The sequence below is a fragment of the Symsagittifera roscoffensis genome, chromosome 3 (genome assembly GCF_963678635.1).
Source record: "Symsagittifera roscoffensis chromosome 3, txSymRosc1.1, whole genome shotgun sequence".
In the NCBI taxonomy this organism is placed as follows: domain Eukaryota; kingdom Metazoa; phylum Xenacoelomorpha; order Acoela; family Convolutidae; genus Symsagittifera; species Symsagittifera roscoffensis.
In genome coordinates this window covers 65,660,111-65,683,240 of record NC_087064.1, presented here as the reverse complement: position 1 = coordinate 65,683,240, position 23,130 = coordinate 65,660,111, and the positions used below count along the sequence as shown (strand labels likewise).

General features: G+C 32.1%; 2 protein-coding genes across 2 annotated transcripts in view; one reads left to right on the top strand and one right to left on the bottom strand.

The window, feature by feature from the left end:
- Nucleotides 1-267: 267 nt before the first annotated feature.
- On the top strand, nt 268-2,240 carry LOC134841522 (transcription factor Jun-like). The gene has a single exon (XM_063857553.1). The coding sequence runs from the start codon at nt 678-680 to the stop codon at nt 1,731-1,733; it is 1,056 nt and encodes a 351-aa protein (XP_063713623.1). The 5' UTR covers nt 268-677; the 3' UTR covers nt 1,734-2,240.
- Nucleotides 2,241-6,359: 4,119 nt separating this feature from the next.
- The window catches only part of LOC134841150 (uncharacterized), a 73,474-nt gene continuing 56,703 nt past the window's right edge, over nt 6,360-23,130 (bottom strand). The window contains exon 6 of the mRNA XM_063856951.1: nt 6,360-6,514. Within this exon, the coding sequence (XP_063713021.1) occupies nt 6,506-6,514 (9 nt within the window). The 3' untranslated portion in view covers nt 6,360-6,505. The remainder of the gene's footprint in view (nt 6,515-23,130) is intronic.

Genomic DNA, 23,130 nt, shown 5'->3' with positions numbered 1-23,130 from the left:
GCAACTCGGAGCTGTCTCTGTCACTTCTGTTTCTCTCTGTGGTTTTTTTAACCACAATCTTCGTTGTTTTTGTCAGCGCAACTATCGTTGTTGTGTTGCTTTTCAGTTTTTCTGCCAAAATGGCCGTTTTTGACGTTTCTGAGAATTGTTACGTCATCACTTCGAAAATTTAAAATTTAGGAATTTCCGAATCCTTCAGCGTTCACGGTTTGTCCAATCGTTCGAATTAAAAGGAACTTTACAAACACACAGGCCGTATCTCTACACATATTTTTCTAAGTTCTGTATCATGATTTTTCGAGTGGAACATGTGTGTATAAGCTTTCAACATTAAAGAAATTGTTTTCGTCGGACTCTTAAATCAATACTTTCTTTGATCTTTCTGGCTTCCAATGAGTTTGTTTCTCTTTTTTTTGAGCCCTCAATGCCTCCAAAAACTTGTACTAGTGCTCTGTTCAAGTTATCATAACAACTGCCGATTTTTGGAAGCGTCCTTTCTTCTTCAACTGAGTTTTGGCATGCTTTTTTTTAACAGAAGGCATTTTCATTAAGCGCAAAAGTTACTTTATCGTCCATTGTTCTTTTGACGAATAACGATTTGCTGTATCTCATTTTTCAGAAAGCTGTGACTTCAAGTTTGAACTGCCCAATTCTGGACAGTTTTCTGTTTAGCAAGAATGTATCAGAATAATGTGGGAGGTTCACATGATGGCGCTTTCCAATCAAATGCGAGGAGTGATCGGTCTAAATTATCTCTTGATTTCACCCATGCTCATACGCCAAAGAAAAATGACAGCCAGAATAATAATCCCTGTTTCCTCGACTCACCTGACATGCAAATGTTAAAAGTTGATTCTCCGGAGCTTGAAAAAATGATTTTGGATAATTATACGATCACAGGTGGGGGGTCTTCAACGCCTACGCCTACTCAGTTTGTCAATCCAAAAGCTGTCAGTCAATTGGATTCGACATCATACGCAACAAGTGTTCCTAACAATCTTTACGTCGACATATCCTCAACGCGTTCCTCTATGAATGATCTTCAGCAATCGATGTCTTCTTCGATTCCAAATCAGCGCAATATTGTTATTAATCACGGCGTACCGCAATACATTTCCAGTGCACCTATTCTAATAAACCCAAATCAGCATCCAACAAGCTCGGCTCAGAACTTCCTTCTCGCAAGCCTTCAATCAGTGCCTAAAGTTACAGAATCCGGGGCTCGTATGATTTTCAGTGCGCCAAATGTATCCTCGGATCTAAGTCATCAAAGAAATCTGCTGTCTCAAATTTCCGCACAAGCCCAGAAAAGTTGCAATATAAGCACATCGTCTACTTACTTGAGCAATGTAGATCAGTATTCCAATTCAAACTCACCTAATTCGGTGAAGACCGAACCAGGCAATCTATCGTCGTCCGAATCTGTGACGTCCGCTTCCGAACAATCGCCGCTGCCTCATTCGAACAATCCTTCCCTACAGGACAAAATAAAACAAGAGCGGAAACGGCTACGCAATAGAATTGCAGCGACAAAGTGCAGAAAGAGGAAGCTGGAAAAAATTTCGACGCTAGAAGACCAAGTAAATGAGCTGAAAAAGAGCAACTCTGACTTAAGCGAGCGGAAGCACCAATTAAGAGAGCAGATTGCGCATCTCAAAGAGAAGATGATGGTTCATTTAAAACATGGTTGCCAAGTACACGTCCAAAACATGGAAGCCTTTGGCTCCTCGTGACTAAGTTAAACAATTTTGAAGTTTTTTTTGCTGAAATCTGTAACTCCAACTGCGTTTTTCCAACCAAAATGTCGCTAGAAGTGTAATCAAAATATTAAATAATTCAATTAAATTCTTAGCAAAAACATCAAATCTCAAAAAACTAGTGTTACAGGCTTTTCAAAGAGTTTTATGATGGCATTTGTGTATAGATTTCGATGATCTTATCATTATAAATTTCCGTATATTTATATTTTTCGGCTATTTGGTTGATCAATCTGCTTCAAATTTGACCGTGCTAGTCTTCAAGCATTCTTAAATATATTTCCATTTTAATTGTTGGTGGTTTAGTTCTAATAAATTGCATTCTTTAAGCGGTCTAGCTTTGCAATAATTATTTGAGTCAATGTTGTACTCATCTCAAATTTCACTTCCGTGTTTTGACCAGCCACTGATATTTTATCTTGCATTGTAAAATATTCTTCTGTAGATTACCCGATATTTTCTCAATAGATTCTTAATTTCTGATTTTTGTCCAGCTAAAAAGACGAATAGGCCAGTGCCTGACTTTGTTGTGATGGCTCCCAGCAATTCGCCGCCCATACCATTTACGCACTTGACTAAAATCTATTATGTGCTATTTATATTTTAGCGGCATCGATTTTGACGAGTTAAATTCTTTAGGAAGCCAGTTTGATACTGATTATTGTACAAGTGAAGTGAGAGAAATTAAACGTAGATTTAATAATATTAATCATAATAATTCTCAAATTTCGAGGTCGTTTCGTATAGTTTGTTCATTTTTTTTTCAAGGAAACTTAGATTTAAAAATGAAAAAAAAAAAAGATTTCTTTCAACCCTTTGGTGGAGTGTTATCAGGGTGCAATCAGGAATTGCATATATGGCCTCCAAGTATGACTGATCAAAACCTTTTAAGAGCAGAGATATGGTTTCTGCTTTGTATGTTTTGATTTTGAAAACAAAAGCATCGATTTTAAAAACTGACAAATCTTGAAATTTTCAACCATGTTTTGTAATGCTGTCAGGAAGCTCCTATAGGCTGTAAGTTTGTCTTTTAAATTGAACTTCTTCATTTTGATTTTCCAGTAATTTTTTTAGAGAAAACAAATTTTTTTTTCAAATAAAGTCTCATTGTTGTCAGAAAATTAAAGTATGCACGGGCATGAGTTTGCTTTCGGCGTGTAAGGTCCTTTTTGGCTTTGCGCGTCATAAAACTGATAAAGCTCAGAAGTTTTTGAGATGTGACCATTTGGCTGAAAAATAAATTAAAAGATAACTTCTTAAAATGTTCAATTAAGAAATGCAAAACCCTGATAAATGGGCACAAGTTACATTTACGGTTGTGTTAAATACGTCCTTGTTTTTTGTAAATATTTAAGGAAGTTTTTTTTCACGTTCAAAATCTGTTTGAAGCACCGTACGTGCGAGTCATGCGCTAGTCATAATAAGAATTCGCTTTCAGGTGTTTACTAGATAAGATGGTATTATAAGTTTACTAAATTACAGTAGTTTCAAACGCGAAATTATTATGAGAATGATCTCAAGCGAGCTTGATCATAAATTAAAGCAATTATACGGCGGTATTAGCCGTAGTTACGGTTATAATTTTTTCCAACCGTTGAAAGCGGGGAAAAGTTGAATAACAAATTCCAAGTTTGTTTTTGTAATCTCGTTATTAATTTTTGGAAAAGGCCTGCATGTGGGATGCTGAAATCTGATTGCCAGTAAAATAACATTTTTAACCTAGCGAACGATCTCCTCCCTAATTTTATTTAGGGGGAAGTTGTTCACTTGGTCCCATCGCAAAAATGTGGCAAGTTGAGATCGTTCTCTCTAGGAAAAAATCGTTTTTCAGCTTAAATTTCATGTACCCAAAAAAGTTTTTTAAAAAAATTCTCCTATGTTACCTCGTGACTAATAGGATTGCAGTGAACTAGGATTCAATTGTTACGCACATACGAACATGGACCCTAGCAACAAATCGCTTTTTTGCTTTGGGGAAAGGTGAGAGTGAATGACAAGAAGACGGGTCTGATCCAGAACTTACTAGGAAATTATGAGAGATTGTAAAGCAACCATAACAAAAGCAAGGCACCAAATTAGAAGAAAACTATAAGCCGAATATTGAATCACTATTTATTACAGCTGTTAGTTTTATTTTATCCGACTTGAGGGCAAGCATGGTGTGAAACAATTATTCGTTTACCACCTATTTCGTTCAATTGCCCACCAAAATGCCTTCATTTTGTTTGTTTTGCTCGTTATTAAGTTCACTGTCTAGACCAGACCCGTCTCCTTAACATTCACCAAATATATAAAAGAGATCCAATTATATTTTTTACAATCATACCACATCTATATTACGGAGCTACTAAATGGTGGCCAGTCAATGAGCAGAATAGTCTAAGAGCAGAAAGGGTCAAAAGCCGAAAAACAGCAATTTTTTTTATTTCTACGGGCTAATTGATAAAGCAAGTATTAGAATTGCCAATAATAACAATGAAATGATTAATTTATACATTTGTTGAGTAATTTTATCAAGTTTTTTATTGCATTTAAAAAAGCTAGACCAAATTACTCAATTTATGCATAATCTAATAATTTCTTTGGTAATATTGACGATTACATCTCAAATGTCGTAATTCCCGGAAACTTCATGCAACAGTTGAATTAAAAAATCAAGAACAACTTTTTCGTGAACAATGTGAGAAAATTAGTCAAGTCGGTTGCCAATTCAGATGTTGATTGATATTTTATTTAGAAAAAATTGCAGAATTTTTAATCAAACGCGAAAAGCATTAGACTGCGGTTATTGATAAGCTTCTTTCCGACAATTTTCTCGCTTAAGCAATTTTTTCTAAATCTTGAAGCAATCATTTCTAAATCTTGTTCACATGTCGCATGTTTTAGTTCTTGACGTAGAAAACGTTTGAATCTATATCTATCTATCTATACCATATTTAAATGCTAGTGACAGCTATCTCCCATGTTTAAGCTTAATAGTTTTGCATGTTTAACGAAAGAATTTTTTTCATATTTCAGCTATATCATATATTGCAATGCTTAAGAAACTTTTTCAGTTAGTTTTGCGCAAGGTCATTAATTTTTCAGTAGTTTTTTTTGGAGGCCACATAAGGTCTGTCTGTCTGTCTGAATACCTGCTTTTTTAATTAATTTGATTATGTCTGTCTACCAGTCTCTTGATTTTTTTTAACTTTCAATTTGGTTTCGACGATTTACTTCAAAATAGTACTACTGTCAAACGGTTGTCTCCAATCTCTCTTTATCTTTATCTGGATTTTCTATCGTTTTTTCCTGTCTTTTTTCGATCCTTCTTTGTTGATCTGTTTTTTCTATCTTTTTTTTCTATCTTCGAGATATCACGTTTTGTGCTTTTTCAGAAAGCTTGAATTAATTTTTGTTTTCAAAATTTGAAATTTCTTACCCTGTATTTGGGTGCTGTCAGGGTACTCTCGGGTGTGTTACTCTCGGGTCCTCCAAATATGACTACTCAAATCCTTGTGGTTTTCGAGATATGACGTTTTTTGTGATATGTCAACTAATTTTCAGAAAAATTAACGAATTTCTTTCTTCATAGCTTGAAATTCCCAACCCTGTAATTGGGGACTATCAGAGTACTCTCAGATATTGCGAACCTTGCCTCCAATTTTAACTGCTCAAATCATTGTAGTTTTTGAGATATGCCTTTTTTCACGATTTTCAAAAATGTTTCAAAAAATTTAAATTAATTTTTTCTCAAAATTTGAAATTCCAAACCCTGCAGTTGGGGGTTTTCAGAGTACTCTCACAGGTTGTGAACCTTGGATCCATTTATGACTGCTCAAATCTTTGTAGGTTTCCAGAGATGACGTTTTTGTGATTTTTTCCAAGATTTTCAGAAAACGAAATTTTTTTTTTAATTTGAAGTTCTTAACCTGTTGTTGGGTGCTGTCTGGGTACTCATAGGGGCTGCGAATCTTTGCTCCAGATAGGATTGCTCAAATCCTTGTAGTTTTGATATGAGGTCTTTTTATGATTTTTCCAAAAGTTTCAGTTAACTTAGGATTGGAAAAATTCTCAAAGTTTAAATATCCCAATCCTGTAATTGGGTGCTGCCAGGGTACTCCCAGGAGTTGTAAATCTTGCCTCCAAATATGACTACTTAAATGTTTTTACTTTTCGAGATTTGACTTTTTCGAGATGACGGAAAACACAAATTTAAAAAAATTATAAAATAATAAATTACCAACCATGTAATTGGGTGCTGTCAGAGTACACTTAAAGCCTGCAGATCTGGTTTCCAAAATATGCGGTTTTTCATGAGTTGTCAAAAATTCGAAGCACTGGAGGTGCGTTACACGCTAGTTACAATGAAAACTTGAAACTTTGGCCATTTGGGAGAAGTTTCATTTTAATGCCATTTGGGAGTTATGCCATTTGGTAAAGGTACCGTCTAAACTCTTTTGCAACTTGAATTGCAACCGTCTACTCTTGTATCACCCGTATTTCATTGGCAAATTTTTTTTCAAGAACTGAATATTTTTCAAGTATGATTTTGCTTTCTATGCCTGCGTCTAATTTGTATTTATGCTATTTTAATGATAATCTACAACTTGAAACAGAAAGTTCTGTAACAACAAATGAATTGGATTGATTGAATTTAGTACTAAAGCATCGATGTATGAAATTTGCAGGCCGAGTATTGTTGATATTGGTCATCAGATTTTACAAATAAACATCATTGATAGTTGCGTTTTGTCGCTTCTGACTCTCTAGTAGTCCTGAAACAAAGAAAACAATGTATTAAGCTCGTCATAGTAACTGAAAAAATGTTACGTCAAAGGGTTTAGTCACACAAACAATTCAACTAATTTTCCATTTGATACAGGGGCGGATTTGGGAGGGGGGCGGAGGCCCCCACCCCGACCCCCCCCCCCCCCCCACTCAGGGATTCGACCCCCTGCCGACCCAAAGGGTCCCCCCTTTGTACTATTTTGAGATATCCATATTTGGTGACGGACCCTAAAAATTTTCTAAAGGCGCCTTTGGCGCCAATATATACTTACTTTAGGGGGGAGCGCGTGCCAAAAAAACGCAATTTTTTTGGTCAAAATTTTCTAAAAAGTGCTAAAAACGCTTTTTTGGCCTGTTTTTCAAAATTTTGCCTGCGGCGCACAAAATTTGACCAAAACAGGGTCTTTTTACTGCTTTGGGAGAGCTCGGAAAATCAATTCGGGTAGACCTAAAAAAAAAAGTTCGACAAAAACTTTTGAAAATCCTGAACGATTTTGGCTGCCAAAGTGGTGCCGCGTAAAATTTCGAGAACAAAGCTCTTCGCCCAAAAAACGTTCTCTGGAATATGGCAAAATAATGCAAACTGACTATGCTTAGACAGGCCTGAGAGCCTTTTATAAATCCTCCCCGATTCGCAAAAACATCAATTATGATTATAAATTATTTTATAATACAAATTGTATTTTAAAGAAGTCGATTGAACCAATACGCGTTTTGTTCCGAAAAATATCAGGCATTGGTTATACAATGGACGAAAAGAAAGCTGTAGTAAAGTCTATATGAATCGGAAAATATCAAATGGTGCGAAATTGCGCGTGTCAATTATGTTGATTTTTTGCGCATTTGAACCGTGACCTTCCGTAGGTCCCAACTTTCATAGGGCCCAAATAGAAAACTCAGTTGCGTAAGCCCCAAACATAAGTCCAAAATTTCGACCAATCAGTTTCCTTTAAACAGTTCAAAACTTTGTTTTTAGGTTGTTATTTTTCCCCGCTTTAATCTATTATCTATTATATATTTAAATGCGGGCTTCACTATCTCGCCATGTTTAAGCTTTCTCAACGTATTATTTTTGCATGTTTAAGCTATATCGTATATTGCAATGGTTAAGAATTTTTTTTTCATTTTCCAATTTGATTTTAGTGGTTATTTTACCGAGTTTAAATTAAGCAGCCCAATATCGAATTAGGGGTTGCAATATTATATATTTAAATGCGGGCTTCACTATCTCGCCATGTTTAAGCTTTTTCAACGTATTATTTTTGCATGTTTAAGCTATATCGTATATTGCAATGGTGTAGAATTTTTTTTTCGATTTTCCAATTTGATTTTAGTGGTTATTTTACCGAGTTTAAATTAAGCAGCCCAATATCGAATTAGGGGTTGCAATATTATATATTTAAATGCGGGCTTCACTATCTCGCCATGTTTAAGCTTTTTCAACGTATTATTTTTGCATGTTTAAGCTATATCGTATATTGCAATGGTGTAGAATTTTTTTTTCGATTTTCCAATTTGATTTTAGTGGTTATTTTACCGAGTTTAAATTAAGCAGCCCAATATCGAATTAGGGGTTGCAATATTATATATTTAAATGCGGGCTTCACTATCTCGCCATGTTTAAGCTTTTTCAACGTATTATTTTTGCATGTTTAAGCTATATCGTATATTGCAATGGTGTAGAATTTTTTTTTCGATTTTCCAATTTGATTTTAGTGGTTATTTTACCGAGTTTAAATTAAGCAGCCCAATATTGAATTAGGGGTTGCAAATTTGGCCTCCAATTTTGAGTGCCCGAATCATTTTAGTTAACGAGTTAAGACGATTTTTGAGATTTTTTCAAAAATTTTCAGAAATTTCAAATAACAAAATAATTTACAAAACTTGAAGTTCCCAACCCTGTAGTTGAGTACTGTCAGAGTACTATCAAGGATTGCGAATCTTGCCTCCAAATATGACTGTTCAAATCCTTGTAGTTTTCGAGATATGACGTTTCTTGTGACTTTTTTCAAAAATTTTCAGAAAACTTAAATTATTATTATGTTTTGAAAATCGGAAATTCCCAACCCTGTAGTTGAGTCCTGTCAGAGTAATCTCAAAGATTGCGAATCTTGCCTCCAAATATGACTGCTCAATTCTTTGTAGTTTCGAGATATGACGTTTTTTGTGATTTTTTCAAAAGTTTTCAGAAAACTTGAATTATTATTTTTTTAAAATCTGAAATTCCTAACCCTGTACTTGGGTACTGTCAGAGTACTATCAAGGATTGCGAATCTTGCCTCAAAATATGACAGCTCAAATCTTTTTAGTTTTCGAGATATGAAGTTTTTTGTGATTTTAAAAAAAAAATTCAGAAAATTTTAACTAATTATTTCTCAAAATTTGATATTCTCAACCTTGTAGTTGAGTGCTGTCAGATTACTCTGAGGAGTTACAAATCTTGCCAACAAATATGATTGTTCAAATCTTTGTAGTTTTCGAGATAGAGGTTTTTTGTTATTTTTTTCAAAAAGTTTTTAGAAAACTTATATTAGTTTTTTTTCGCAAAATCTGAAATTCGCAACCCTGAAGTTGGGTCCTGTCAGAGTTATCTCAAAGATTGCGAATCTTGCCTCCAAATATGACTGTTCATATCCTTGTAGTTTTCGAGATATGACGTTTTTTGTGACTTTTTTCAAAAGTTTTCAGAAAACTTAAATCTATTATCTATTATATATTTAAATGCGGGCTTCACTATCTCGCCACGTTTAAGCTTTTTCAACGTATTATTTTTGCATGTTTAAGCTATATCGTATATTGCAATGGTTAAGAATTTTTTTTTTGATTTTCCAATTTGATTTTAGTGGTTATTTTACCGAGTTTAAATTAAGCAGCCCAATATCGAATTAGGGGTTGCAATATTATATATTTAAATGCGGGCTTCACTATCTCGCCATGTTTAAGCTTTCTCAACGTATTATTTTTGCATGTTTAAGCTATATCGTATATTGCAATGGTTAAGAATTTTTTTTTCATTTTCCAATTTGATTTTAGTGGTTATTTTACCGAGTTTAAATTAAGCAGCCCAATATCGAATTAGGGGTTGCAAATTTGGCCTCCAATTTTGAGTGCCCGAATCATTTTAGTTAACGAGATAAGACGATTTTTTAGATTTTTTCAAAAATTTTCAGAAATTTGAAATAACAAAATAAATTACAAAACTTGAAGTTCCCAACCCTGTAGTTGAGTACTGTCAGAGTACTATCAAGGATTGCGAATCTTGCCTCCAAGTATGACTGTTCAAATCCTTGTAGTTTTCGAGATATGACGTTTTTTGTGACTTTTTTCAAAAATTTTCAGAAAACTTAAATTATTATTTTTCGAAAATCAGAAATTCCCAACCCTGTAGTTGAGTCCTGTCAGAGTAATCTCAAAGATTGCGAATCTTGCCTCCAAATGTGACTGCTCAATTCTTTGTAGTTTCGAGATATGACGTTTTTTGTGATTTTTTCAAAAGTTTTCAGAAAACTTGAATTATTATTTTTTTAAAATCTGAAATTCCTAACCCTGTACTTGGGTACTGTCAGAGTACTATCAAGGATTGCGAATCTTGCCTCAAAATATGACAGCTCAAATCCTTTTAGTTTTCGAGATATGATGTTTTTTGTGATTTAAAAAAAAAAAATTCAGAAAATTTTAACTAATTATTTCTCAAAATTTGATATTCTCAACCTTGTAGTTGAGTGCTGTCAGATTACTCTGAGGAGTTACAAATCTTGCCAACAAATATGATTGTTCAAATCTTTGTTTTCGAGATAGAGGTTTTTTGTTATTTTTTTCAAAAAGTTTTTAGAAAACTTATATTAGTTTTTTTTCGCAAAATCTGAAATTCGCAACCCTGAAGTTGGGTCCTGTCAGAGTTATCTCAAAGATTGCAAATCTTGCCTCCAAATATGACTGTTCATATCCTTGTAGTTTTCGAGATATGACGTTTTTTGTGACTTTTTTCAAAAGTTTTCAGAAAACATAAATCTATTATATATTTAAATGCGGGCTTCACTATCTCGCCATGTTTAAGCTTTTTCAACGTATTATTTTTGCATGTTTAAGCTATATCGTATATTGCAATGGTTAAGAATTTTTTTTTTTGATTTTCCAATTTGATTTTAGTGGTTATTTTACCGAGTTTAAATTAAGCAGCCCAATATCGAATTAGGGGTTGCAATATTATATATTTAAATGCGGGCTTCACTATCTCGCCATGTTTAAGCTTTCTCAACGTATTATTTTTGCATGTTTAAGCTATATCGTATATTGCAATGGTTAAGAATTTTTTTTTCATTTTCCAATTTGATTTTAGTGGTTATTTTACCGAGTTTAAATTAAGCAGCCCAATATCGAATTAGGGGTTGCAAATTTGGCCTCCAATTTTGAGTGCCCGAATCATTTTAGTTAACGAGATAAGACGATTTTTTAGATTTTTTCAAAAATTTTCAGAAATTTGAAATAACAAAATAATTTACAATACTTGAAGTTCCCAACCCTGAAGTTGGGTCCTGTCAGAGTAATCTCAAAGATTGCGAATCTTGCCTCCAAATATGACTGTTCATATCCTTGTAGTTTTCGAGATATGACGTTTTTTGTGACATTTTTCAAAAATTTTGAGAAAACCTAAATCTATTATATATTTAAATGCGGGCTTCACTATCTCGCCATGTTTAAGTTTTTTCAACGTATTATTTTTGCATGTTTAAGCTATATCGTATATTGCAATGGTTAAGAATTTTTTTTTCATTTTCCAATTTGATTTTAGTGGTTATTTTACCGAGTTTAAATTAAGCAGCCCAATATCGAATTAGGGGTTGCAAATTTGGCCTCCAATTTTGAGTGCCCGAATCATTTTAGTTAACGAGATAAGACGATTTTTTAGATTTTTTCAAAAATTTTCAGAAATTTCAAATAACAAAATAATTTACAAAACTTGAAGTTCCCAACCCTGTAGTTGAGTACTGTTAGAGTACTATCAAGGATTGCGAATCTTGCCTCCAAGTATGACTGTTCAAATCCTTGTAGTTTTCGAGATATGACGTTTTTTGTGACTTTTTTCAAAAATTTTCAGAAAACTTAAATTATTATTTTTCGAAAATCCGAAATTCCCAACCCTGTAGTTGAGTCCTGTCAGAGTAATCTCAAAGATTGCGAATCTTGCCTCCAAATATGACTGCTCAATTCTTTGTAGTTTCGAGATATGACGTTTTTTGTGATTTTTTCAAAAGTTTTCAGAAAACTTGAATTATTATTTTTTTAAAATCTGAAATTCCTAACCCTGTACTTGGGTACTGTCAGAGTACTATCAAGGATTGCGAATCTTGCCTCAAAATATGACTGCCCAAATCCTTGTAGTTTCCGAGATATGATGTTTCTTGTGATTTTTTCAAAAATTTTCAGAAAATTTTAACTAATTATTTCTCAAAATTTGATATTCTCAACCTTGTAGTTGAGTGCTGTCAGATTACTCTGAGGAGTTACAAAATTTGCCAACAAATATGATTGTTCAAATCTTTGTAGTTTTCTAGATAGAGGTTTTTTGTTATTTTTTTCAAAAAGTTTTTAGAAAACTTATATTAATTTTTTTTTCGCAAAATCTGAAATTCGCAACCCTGAAGTTGGGTCCTGTCAGAGTAATCTCAAAGATTGCGAATCTTGCCTCCAAATACGACTGTTCATATCCTTGTAGTTTTCGAGATATGACGTTTTTTGTGACTTTTTTCAAAAATTTTTAGAAAACTTTAATCTATTATATAATTAAATGCGGGCTTCACTATCTCGCCATGTTTAAGCTTTTTCAACGTATTATTTTTTGCATGTTTAAGCTATATCGTATATTGCAATGGTTAAGAATTTTTTTTTCATTTTCCTATTTGATTTTAGTGCTTATTTTACCGAGTTTAAATTAAGCAGCCCAATATCGAGTTAGGGGTTGCAATATTATATATTTAAATGCAGGCTTCACTATCTCGCCATGTTCAAGCTTTCTCAACGTATTATTTTTGCATGTTTAAGCTATATCGTATATTGCAATGGTTAGAATTTTTTTTTCATTTTCCTATTTGATTTTAGTGCTTATTTTACCGAGTTTAAATTAAGCAGCCCAATATCGAATTAAGGGTTGCAAATTTGGCCTCCAATTTTGAGTGCCCGAATCATTCTAGTTAACGAGATAAGACAATTTTTTAGATTTTTTCAAAAATTTTCAGAAGTTTGAAATAACAAAATAATTTACAAAACTTGAAGTTCCCAACCCTGTAGTTGAGTACTGTCAGAGTACTATCAAGGATTGCGAATCTTACCTCCAAATATGAATGTTCAAATCCTTGTATTTTTCGAGATATGACGTTTTTTGTGACTTTTTACAAAAATTTTCAGAAAACTTAAATCTATTATCTATTATATATTTAAATGCGGGCTTCACTATCTCGCCATGTTTAAGCTTTTTCAACGTATTATTTTTGCATGTTTAAGCTATATCGTATATTGCAATGGTTTAGATTTTTTTTTTCGATTTTCCAATTTGATTTTAGTGGTTATTTTACCGAGTTTAAATTAAGCAGCCCAATATCGAATTAGGGGTTGCAAATTTGGCCTCCAATTTTGAGTGCCCGAATCATTTTAGTTAAGGAGTTAAGACGATTTTTGAGATTTTTTCAAAAATTTTCAGAAATTTCAAATAACAAAATAATTTACAAAACTTGAAGTTCCCAACCCTGTAGTTGAGTACTGTCAGAGTACTATCAAGGATTGCGAATCTTGCCTCCAAATATGACTGTTCAAATCCTTGTAGTTTTCGAGATATGACGTTTTTTGTGACTTTTTTCAAAAATTTTCAGAAAACTTAAATTATTATTTATGTTTTGAAAATCGGAAATACCCAACCCTGTAGTTAAGTCCTGTCAGAGTAATCTCAAAGATTGCGAATCTTGCCTCCAAATATGACTGCTCAATTCTTTGTAGTTTCGAGATATGACGTTTTTTGAGATTTTTTCAAAAATTTTCAGAAATTTCAAATAACAAAATAATTTACAAAACTTGAAGTTCCCAACCCTGTAGTTGAGTACTGTCAGAGTACTATCAAGGATTGCGAATCTTACCTCCAAATATGAATGTTCAAATCCTTGTAGTTTTCGAGATATGACGTTTTTTGTGACTTTTTACAAAAATTTTCAGAAAACTTAAATCTATTATCTATTATATATTTAAATGCGGGCTTCACTATCTCGCCATGTTTAAGCTTTTTCAACGTATTATTTTTGCATGTTTAAGCTATATCGTATATTGCAATGGTTTAGATTTTTTTTTTCGATTTTCCAATTTGATTTTAGTGGTTATTTTACCGAGTTTAAATTAAGCAGCCCAATATCGAATTAGGGGTTGCAAATTTGGCCTCCAATTTTGAGTGCCCGAATCATTTTAGTTAAGGAGTTAAGACGATTTTTGAGATTTTTTCAAAAATTTTCAGAAATTTCAAATAACAAAATAATTTACAAAACTTGAAGTTCCCAACCCTGTAGTTGAGTACTGTCAGAGTACTATCAAGGATTGCGAATCTTGCCTCCAAATATGACTGTTCAAATCCTTGTAGTTTTCGAGATATGACGTTTTTTGTGACTTTTTTCAAAAATTTTCAGAAAACTTAAATTATTATTTATGTTTTGAAAATCGGAAATACCCAACCCTGTAGTTAAGTCCTGTCAGAGTAATCTCAAAGATTGCGAATCTTGCCTCCAAATATGACTGCTCAATTCTTTGTAGTTTCGAGATATGACGTTTTTTGTGATTTTTTCAAAAGTTTTCAGAAAACTTGAATTATTATATTTTTAAAGTCTGAAATTCCTAACCCTGTACTTGGGTACTGTCAGAGTACTATCAAGGATTGCGAATCTTGCCTCAAAATATGACTGCTCAAATCCTTGTAGTTTTCGAGATATAATGTTTTTTGTGATTTTTTCAAAAATTTTCATAAAATTTTAACTAATTTTTTCTCAAAATTTGATATTCTCAACCTTGTAGTCGAGTGCTGTCAGATTACTCTGAGGAATTACAAATCTTGCCAACAAATATGATTGTTCAAATCTTTGTAGTTTTCGAGATAGAGGTTTTCGGTTATTTTTTTCAAAACGTTTCTAGAAAACTTATATTAATTTTTTTTTCGCAAAATCTGAAATTCGCAACCCTGAAGTTGGGTCCTGTCAGAGTAATCTCAAAGATTGCGAATCTTGCCTCCAAATATGACTGCTCAATTCTTTGTAGTTTCGAGATATGACGTTTTTTGTGATTTTTTCAAAAGTTTTCAGAAAACTTGAGTTATTATATTTTAAAAATCTGAAATTCCTAACCCTGTACTTGGGTACTGTCAGAGTACTATCAAGGATTGCGAATCTTGCCTCAAAATATGACTGCTCAAATCCTTGTAGTTTTCGAGATATGATGTTTTTTGTGATTTTTTCAAAAATTTTCAGAAAATTTTAACTAATTATTTCTCAAAATTTGATATTCTCAACCTTGTAGTTGAGTGCTGTCAGATTACTCTGAGGAGTTACAAATCTTGCCAACAAATATGATTGTTCAAATCTTTGTAGTTTTCGAGATAGAGGTTTTTTGTTAATTTTTTCAAAAAGTTTTTAGAAAACTTATATTTATTTTTTTTTCGCAAAATCTGAAATTCGCAACCCTGAAGTTGGGTCCTGTCAGAGTAATCTCAAAGATTGCGAATCTTGCCTCCAAATATGACTGTTCATATCCTTGTAGTTTTCGAGATATGACGTTTTTTGTGACTTTTTTCAAAAATTTTCAGAAAACTTAAATCTATTATATATTTAAATGCGGGCTTCACTATCTCGCCATGTTTAAGTTTTTTCAACGTATTATTTTTGCATGTTTAAGTTATATCGTATATTGCAATGGTTAAGAATTTTTTTTTGATTTTCCAATTTGATTTTAGTGGTTATTTTACCGAGTTTAAATTAAGCAGCCCAATATCGAATTAGGGGTTGCAAATTTGGCCTCCAATTTTGAGTGCCCGAATCATTTTAGTTAACGAGATAAGACGATTTTTTAGATTTTTTCAAAAATTTTCAGAAATTTCAAATAACAAAATAATTTACAAAACTTGAAGTTCCCAACTGTGTAGTTGAGTACTGTCAGAGTACTATCAAGGATTGCGAATCTTGCCTCAGAGTATGACTGTTCAAATCCTTGTAGTTTTCGAGATATGACGTTTTTTGTGACTTTTTTCAAAAGTTTTCAGAAAATTTGAATTATTATATTTTAAAAATCTGAAATTCCTAACCCTGTACTTGGGTACTGTCAGAGTACTATCAAGGATTGCGAATCTTGCGTCAAAATATGACTGTTCAAATCCTTGTAGATTTCGAGATATGACGTTTTTTGTGACTTTTTTCAAAAATTTTCAGAAAACTTAAATCTATTATCTATTATATATTTAAATGCGGGCTTCACTATCTCGCCATGTTTAAGCTTTTTCAACGTATTATTTTTGCATGTTTAAGCTATATCGTATATTGCAATGGTTAAGAATTTTTTTTTGATTTTCCAATTTGGTTTTAGTGGTTATTTTACCGAGTTTAAATTAAGCAGCCCAATATCGAATTAGGGGTTGCAACTTTGGCCTCCAATTTTGAGTGCCCGAATCATTTTAGTTAACGAGATAAGACGATTTTTTAGATTTTTTCAAAAATTTTCAGAAATTTCAAATAACAAAATAATTTACAAAACTTGAAGTTCCCAACTCTGTAGTTGAGTACTGTCAGAGTACTATCAAGGATTGCGAATCTTGCCTCAGAGTATGACTGTTCAAATCCTTGTAGTTTTCGAGATATGACGTTTTTTGTGACTTTTTTCAAAAGTTTTCAGAAAATTTGAATTATTATATTTTAAAAATCTGAAATTCCTAACCCTGTACTTGGGTACTGTCAGAGTACTATCAAGGATTGCGAATCTTGCGTCAAAATATGACTGCTCAAATCCTTGTAGTTTTTGAGATATGATGTTTTTAGTGATTTTTTCAAAAATTTTCAGAAAATTTTAACTATTTATTTCTCAAAATTTGATATTCTCAACCTTGTAGTTGAGTGCTGTCAGATTACTCTTAGGAGTTACAAATCTTGCCAACAAAAATTATTGTTCAAATCTTTGTAGTTTTCGAGATAGAGGTTTTTTGTTATTTTTTTCAAAAAGTTTTTAGAAAACTTATATTAATTTTTTTTCGCAAAATCTGAAATTCGCAACCCTGAAGTTGGGTCCTGTCAGAGTAATCTCAAAGATTGCGAATCTTGCCTCCAAATATGACTGTTCATATCCTTGTAGTTTTCGAGATATGACGTTTTTTGTGACATTTTTCAAAAATTTTGAGAAAACTTAAATCTATTATATATTTAAATGCGGGCTTCACTATCTCGCCATGTTTAAGTTTTTTCAACGTATTATTTTTGCATGTTTAAGCTATATCGTATATTGCAATGGTTAAGATTTTTTTTTTGATTTTCCAATTTGATTTTAGTGGTTATTTTACCGAGTTTAAATTAAGCAGCCCAATATCGAATTAGGGGTTGCAAATTTGGCCTCCAATTTTGAGTGCCCGAATCATTTTAGTTAACGAGATAAGACGATTTTTTAGATTTTTTCAAAAATTTTCAGAAATTTCAAATAACAAAATAATTAACAAATTTTGAAGTTCCCAACTCTGTAGTTGAGTACTGTCAGAGGACTATCAAGGATTGCGAATCTTGCCTCCAAGTATGACTGTTCAAATCCTTGTAGTTTTCGAGATATGACGTTTTTTGTGACTTTTTTCAAAAATTTTCAGAAAACTTAAATTATTATGTTTTGAAAATCGGAAATTTTCAACCCTGTAGTTGAGTCCTGTCAGAGTAATCTCAAAGATTGCGAATCTTGCCTCCAAATATGACTGCTCAATTCTTTGTAGTTTCGAGATATGACGTTTTTTGTGATTTTTTCAAAAGTTTTCAGAAAACTTGTATGATTATTTTTTAAAAATCTGAAATTCCTAACCCTGTACTTGGGTACTGTCAGAGTACTATCAAGGATTGCGAATCTTGCCTCAAAATATGAGTGCTCAAATCCTTGTAGTTTTCGAGATATGATGTTTCTTGTGATTTTTTCAAAAATTTTCAGAAAATTTTAACTAATTATTTCTCAAAATTTGATATTCTCAACCTTGTAGTTGAGTGCTGTCAGATTACTCTGAGGAGTTACAAATCTTGCCAACAAATATGATTGTTCAAATCTTTGTAGTTTTCGAGATAGAGGTTTTTTGTTATTTTTTTCAAAAAGTTTTTAGAAAACTTATATTAATTTTTTTTTCGCAAAATCTGAAATTCGCAACCCTGAAGTTGGGTCCTGTCAGAGTAATCTCAAAGATTGCGAATCTTGCCTCCAAATATGACTGTTCATATCCTTGTAGTTTTCGAGATATGACGTTTTTTGTGACTTTTTTCAAAAATTTTCAGAAAACTTAAATCTATTATATATTTAAATGCGGGCTTCACTATCTCGCCATGTTTAAGCTTTTTCAACGTATTATTTTTGCATGTTTAAGCTATATTGTATATTGCCATGGTTAAGAATTTTTTTTTTGATTTTCCAATTTGATTTTAGTGGTTATTTTACCGAGTTTAAATTAAGCAGCCCAATATCGAATTAGGGGTTGCAATATTATATATTTAAATGCGGGCTTCACTATCTCGCCATGTTTAAGCTTTCTGAACGTATTATTTTTGCATGTTTAAGCTATATCGTATATTGCAATGGTTAAGAGTATTTTTTTTCATTTTCCAATTTGATTTTAGTGGTTATTTTACCGAGTTTAAATTAAGCAGCCCAATGTCGAATTAGGGGTTGCAAATTTGGCCTCCAATTTTGAGTGCCCGAATCATTCTACTTAACGAGATAAGACGATTTTTTAGATTTTTTCAAAAATTTTCAGAAATTTGAAATAACAAAATAATTTACAAAACTTGAAGTTCCCAACCCTGTAGTTGAGTACTGTCAGAGTACTATCAAGGATTGCGAATCTTACCTCCAAATATGACTGTGCAAATCCTTGTAGTTTTCGAGATATGACGTTTTTCGTGACTTTTTTCAAAAATTTTCAGAAAACTTAAATCTATTATCTATTATCTATTATATATTTAAATGCGGGCTTCACTATCTCGCCATGTTTAAGCTTTTTCAACGTAATATTTTTGCATGTTTAAGCTATATCGTATATTGCAATGGTTTAGAATTTTTTTTCGATTTTCCAATTTGATTTTAGTGGTTATTTTACCGAGTTTAAATTAAGCAGCCCAATATCGAATTAGGGGTTGCAAATTTGGCCTCCAATTTTGAGTGCCCGAATCATTTTAGTTAACGAGTTAAGACGATTTTTGAGATTTTTTCAAAAATTTTCAGAATTTTCAAATAACAAAATAATTTACAAAACTTGAAGTTCCCAACCCTGTAGTTGAGTACTGTCAGAGTACTATCAAGGATTGCGAATCTTGCCTTCAAATATGACTGCTCAAATCCTTGTAGATTTCGAGATATGACGTTTTTTGTGACTTTTTTCAAAAATTTTCAGAAAACTTAAATCTATTATATATTTAAATGCGGGCTTCACTATCTCGCCATGTTTAAGCTTTTTCAACGTATTATTTTTGCATGTTTAAGCTATATCGTATATTGCCATGGTTAAGAATTTTTTTTTTGATTTTCCAATTTGATTTTAGTGGTTATTTTACCGAGTTTAAATTAAGCAGCCCAATATCGAATTAGGGGTTGCAATATTATATATTTAAATGCGGGCTTCACTATCTCGCCATGTTTAAGCTTTCTCAACGTATTATTTTTGCATGTTTAAGCTATATCGTATATTGCAATGGTTAAGAATTTTTTTTTTTCATTTTCCAATTTGATTTTAGTGGTTATTTTACCGAGTTTAAATTAAGCAGCTCAATATCGAATTAGGGGTTGCAAGTTTGGCCTCCAATTTTGAGTGCCCGAATCATTCTAGTTAACGAGATAAGACGATTTTTTAGATTTTTTCAAAAATTTTCAGAAATTTGAAATAAAAAAATAATTTACAAAACTTGAAGTTCCCAACCCTGTAGTTGAGTACTGTCAGAGTACTATCAAGGATTGCGAATCTTGCCTCCAAATATGACTGTTCAAATCCTTGTAGATTTCGAGATATGACGTTTTTTGTGACTTTTTTCAAAAATTTTCAGAAAACTTAAATCTATTATCTATTATATATTTAAATGCGGGCTTCACTATCTCGCCATGTTTAAGCTTTTTCAACGTAATATTTTTGCATGTTTAAGCTATATCGTATATTGCAATGGTTTAGAATTTTTTTTCGATTTTCCAATTTGGTTTTAGTGGTTATTTTACCGAGTTTAAATTAAGCAGCCCAATTTCGAATTAGGGGTTGCAAATTTGGCCTCCAATTTTGAGTGCCCGAATCATTTTAGTTAACGAGTTAAGACGATTTTTGAGATTTTTTCAAAAATTTTCAGAAATTTCAAATAACAAAATAATTTACAAAACTTGAAGTTCCCAACCCTGTAGTTGAGTACTGTCAGAGTACTATCAAGGATTGCGAATCTTGCCTCCAAATATGACTGTTCAAATCCTTGTAGTTTTCGAGATATGACGCTTTTTGTGACTTTTTTCGAAAATTTTCAGAAAACTTAAATTATTATGTTTTGAAAATTGGAAATTCCCAACCCTGTAGTTGAGTCCTGTCAGAGTAATCTCAAAGATTGCGAATCTTGCCTCCAAATATGACTGCTCAATTCTTTGTAGTTTCGAGATATGACGTTTTTTGTGATTTTTTCAAAAGTTTTCAGAAAACTTGAATTATTATATTTTTAAAATCTGAAATTCCTAACCCTGTACTTGGGTACTGTCAGAGTACTATCAAGGATTGCGAATCTTGCTTCAAAATATGACTGCTCAAATCCTTGTAGTTTTCGAGATATGATGTTTTTTGTGATTTTTTCAAAAATTTTCATAAAATTTTAACTAATTTTTTCTCAAAATTTGATATTCTCAACCTTGTAGTCGAGTGCTGTCAGATTACTCTGAGGAATTACAAATCTTGCCAACAAATATGATTGTTCAAATCTTTGTAGTTTTCGAGATAGAGGTTTTTTGTTATTTTTTTCAAAAAGTTTTTAGAAAACTTATATTAATTTTTTTTTCGCAAAATCTGAAATTCGCAACCCTGAAGTTGGGTCCTGTCAGAGTAATCTCAAAGATTGCGAATCTTGCCTCCAAATATGACTGCTCAATTCTTTGTAGTTTCGAGATATGACGTTTTTTGTGATTTTTTCAAAAGTTTTCAGAAAACTTGAATTATTATATTTTAAAAATCTGAAATTCCTAACCCTGTACTTGGGTACTGTCAGAGTACTATCAAGGATTGCGAATCTTGCGTCAAAATATGACTGCTCAAATCCTTGTAGTTTTTGAGATATGATGTTTTTAGTGATTTTTTCAAAAATTTTCAGAAAATTTTAACTATTTATTTCTCAAAATTTGATATTCTCAACCTTGTAGTTGAGTGCTGTCAGATTACTCTGAGGAGTTACAAATCTTGCCAACAAATATGATTGTTCAAATCTTTGTAGTTTTCGAGATAGAGGTTTTTTGTTATTTTTTTCAAAAAGTTTTTAGAAAACTTATATTAATTTTTTTTTCGCAAAATCTGAAATTCGCAACCCTGAAGTTGGGTCCTGTCAGAGTAATCTCAAAGATTGCGAATCTTACCTCCAAATATGACTGTTCTTATCCTTGTAGTTTTCGAGATATGACGTTTTTTGTGATTTTTTCAAAAGTTTTCAGAAAACTTGAATTATTATATTTTTAAAATCTGAAATTCCTAACCCTGTACTTGGGTACTGTCAGAGTACTATCAAGGATTGCGAATCTTGCTTCAAAATATGACTGCTCAAATCCTTGTAGTTTTCGAGATATGACGTTTTTTGTGACATTTTTCAAAAATTTTGAGAAAACTTAAATCTATTATATATTTAAATGCGGGCTTCACTATCTCGCCATGTTTAAATTTTTTCAACGTATTATTTTTGCATGTTTAAGCTATATCGTATATTGCAATGGTTAAGAATTTTTTTTTTTGATTTTCCAATTTGATTTTAGTGATTATTTTACCGAGTTTAAATTAAGCAGCCCAATATCGAATTAGGGATTGCAATATTATATATTTAAATGCGGGCTTCACTATCTCGCCATGTTTAAGCTTTCTCAACGTATTATTTTTGCATGTTTAAGCTATATCGTATATTGCAATGGCTTAGAATTTTTTTTCGATTTTCCAATTTGATTTTAGTGGTTATTTTACCGAGTTTAAATTAAGCAGCCCAATATCGAATTAGGGGTTGCAAAATTGGCCTCCAATTTTGAGTGCCCGAATCATTTTAGTTAACGAGATAAGACGATTTTTTAGATTTTTTCAAAAATTTTCAGAAATTTGAAATAACAAAATAATTTACAAAACTTGAAGTTCCCAACCCTGTAGTTGAGTACTGTCAGAGTACTATCAAGGATTGCGAATCTTACCTCCAAATATGACTGTGCAAATCCTTGTAGTTTTTGAGATATGACGTTTTTCGTGACTTTTTTCAAAAATTTTCAGAAAACTTAAATCTATTATCTATTATATATTTAAATGCGGGCTTCACTATCTCGCCATGTTTAAGCTTTTTCAACGTAATATTTTTGCATGTTTAAGCTATATCGTATATTGCAATGGTTTAGAATTTTTTTTCGATTTTCCAATTTGATTTTAGTGGTTATTTTACCGAGTTTAAATTAAGCAGCCCAATATCGAATTAGGGGTTGCAAATTTGGCCTCCAATTTTGAGTGCCCGAATCATTTTAGTTAACGAGTTAAGACGATTTTTGAGATTTTTTCAAAAATTTTCAGAATTTTCAAATAACAAAATAATTTAAAAAACTTGAAGTTCCCAACCCTGTAGTTGAGTACTGTTAGAGTAATCTCAAAGATTGCGAATCTTGCCTCCAAATATGACTGTTCAATTCTTTGTAGTTTCGAGATATGACGTTTTTTGTGATTTTTTCAAAAGTTTTCAGAAAACTTGATTTATTATTTTTTTAAAATCTGAAATTCCTAACCCTGTACTTGGGTACTGTCAGAGTACTATCAAGGATTGCCAATCTTGGCTCAAAATATGACTGCTCAAATCCTTGTAGTTTTCGAGATATGATGTTTTTTGTGATTTTTTCAAAAATTTTCAGAAAATTTTAATTTATTATTTCTCAAAATTTGATATTCTCAACCTTGTAGTTGAGTGCTGTCAGATTACTCTGAGGAGTTACAAATCTTGCCAACAAATATGATTGCTCAAATCTTTGTAGTTTTCGAGATAGAGGTTTTTTGTTATTTTTTTTCAAAAAGTTTTTAGAAAACTTATATTAATTTTTTTTTCGCAAAATCTGAAATTCGCAACCCTGAAGTTGGGCCCTGTCAGAGTGATCTCAAAGATTGCGAATCTTGCCTCCA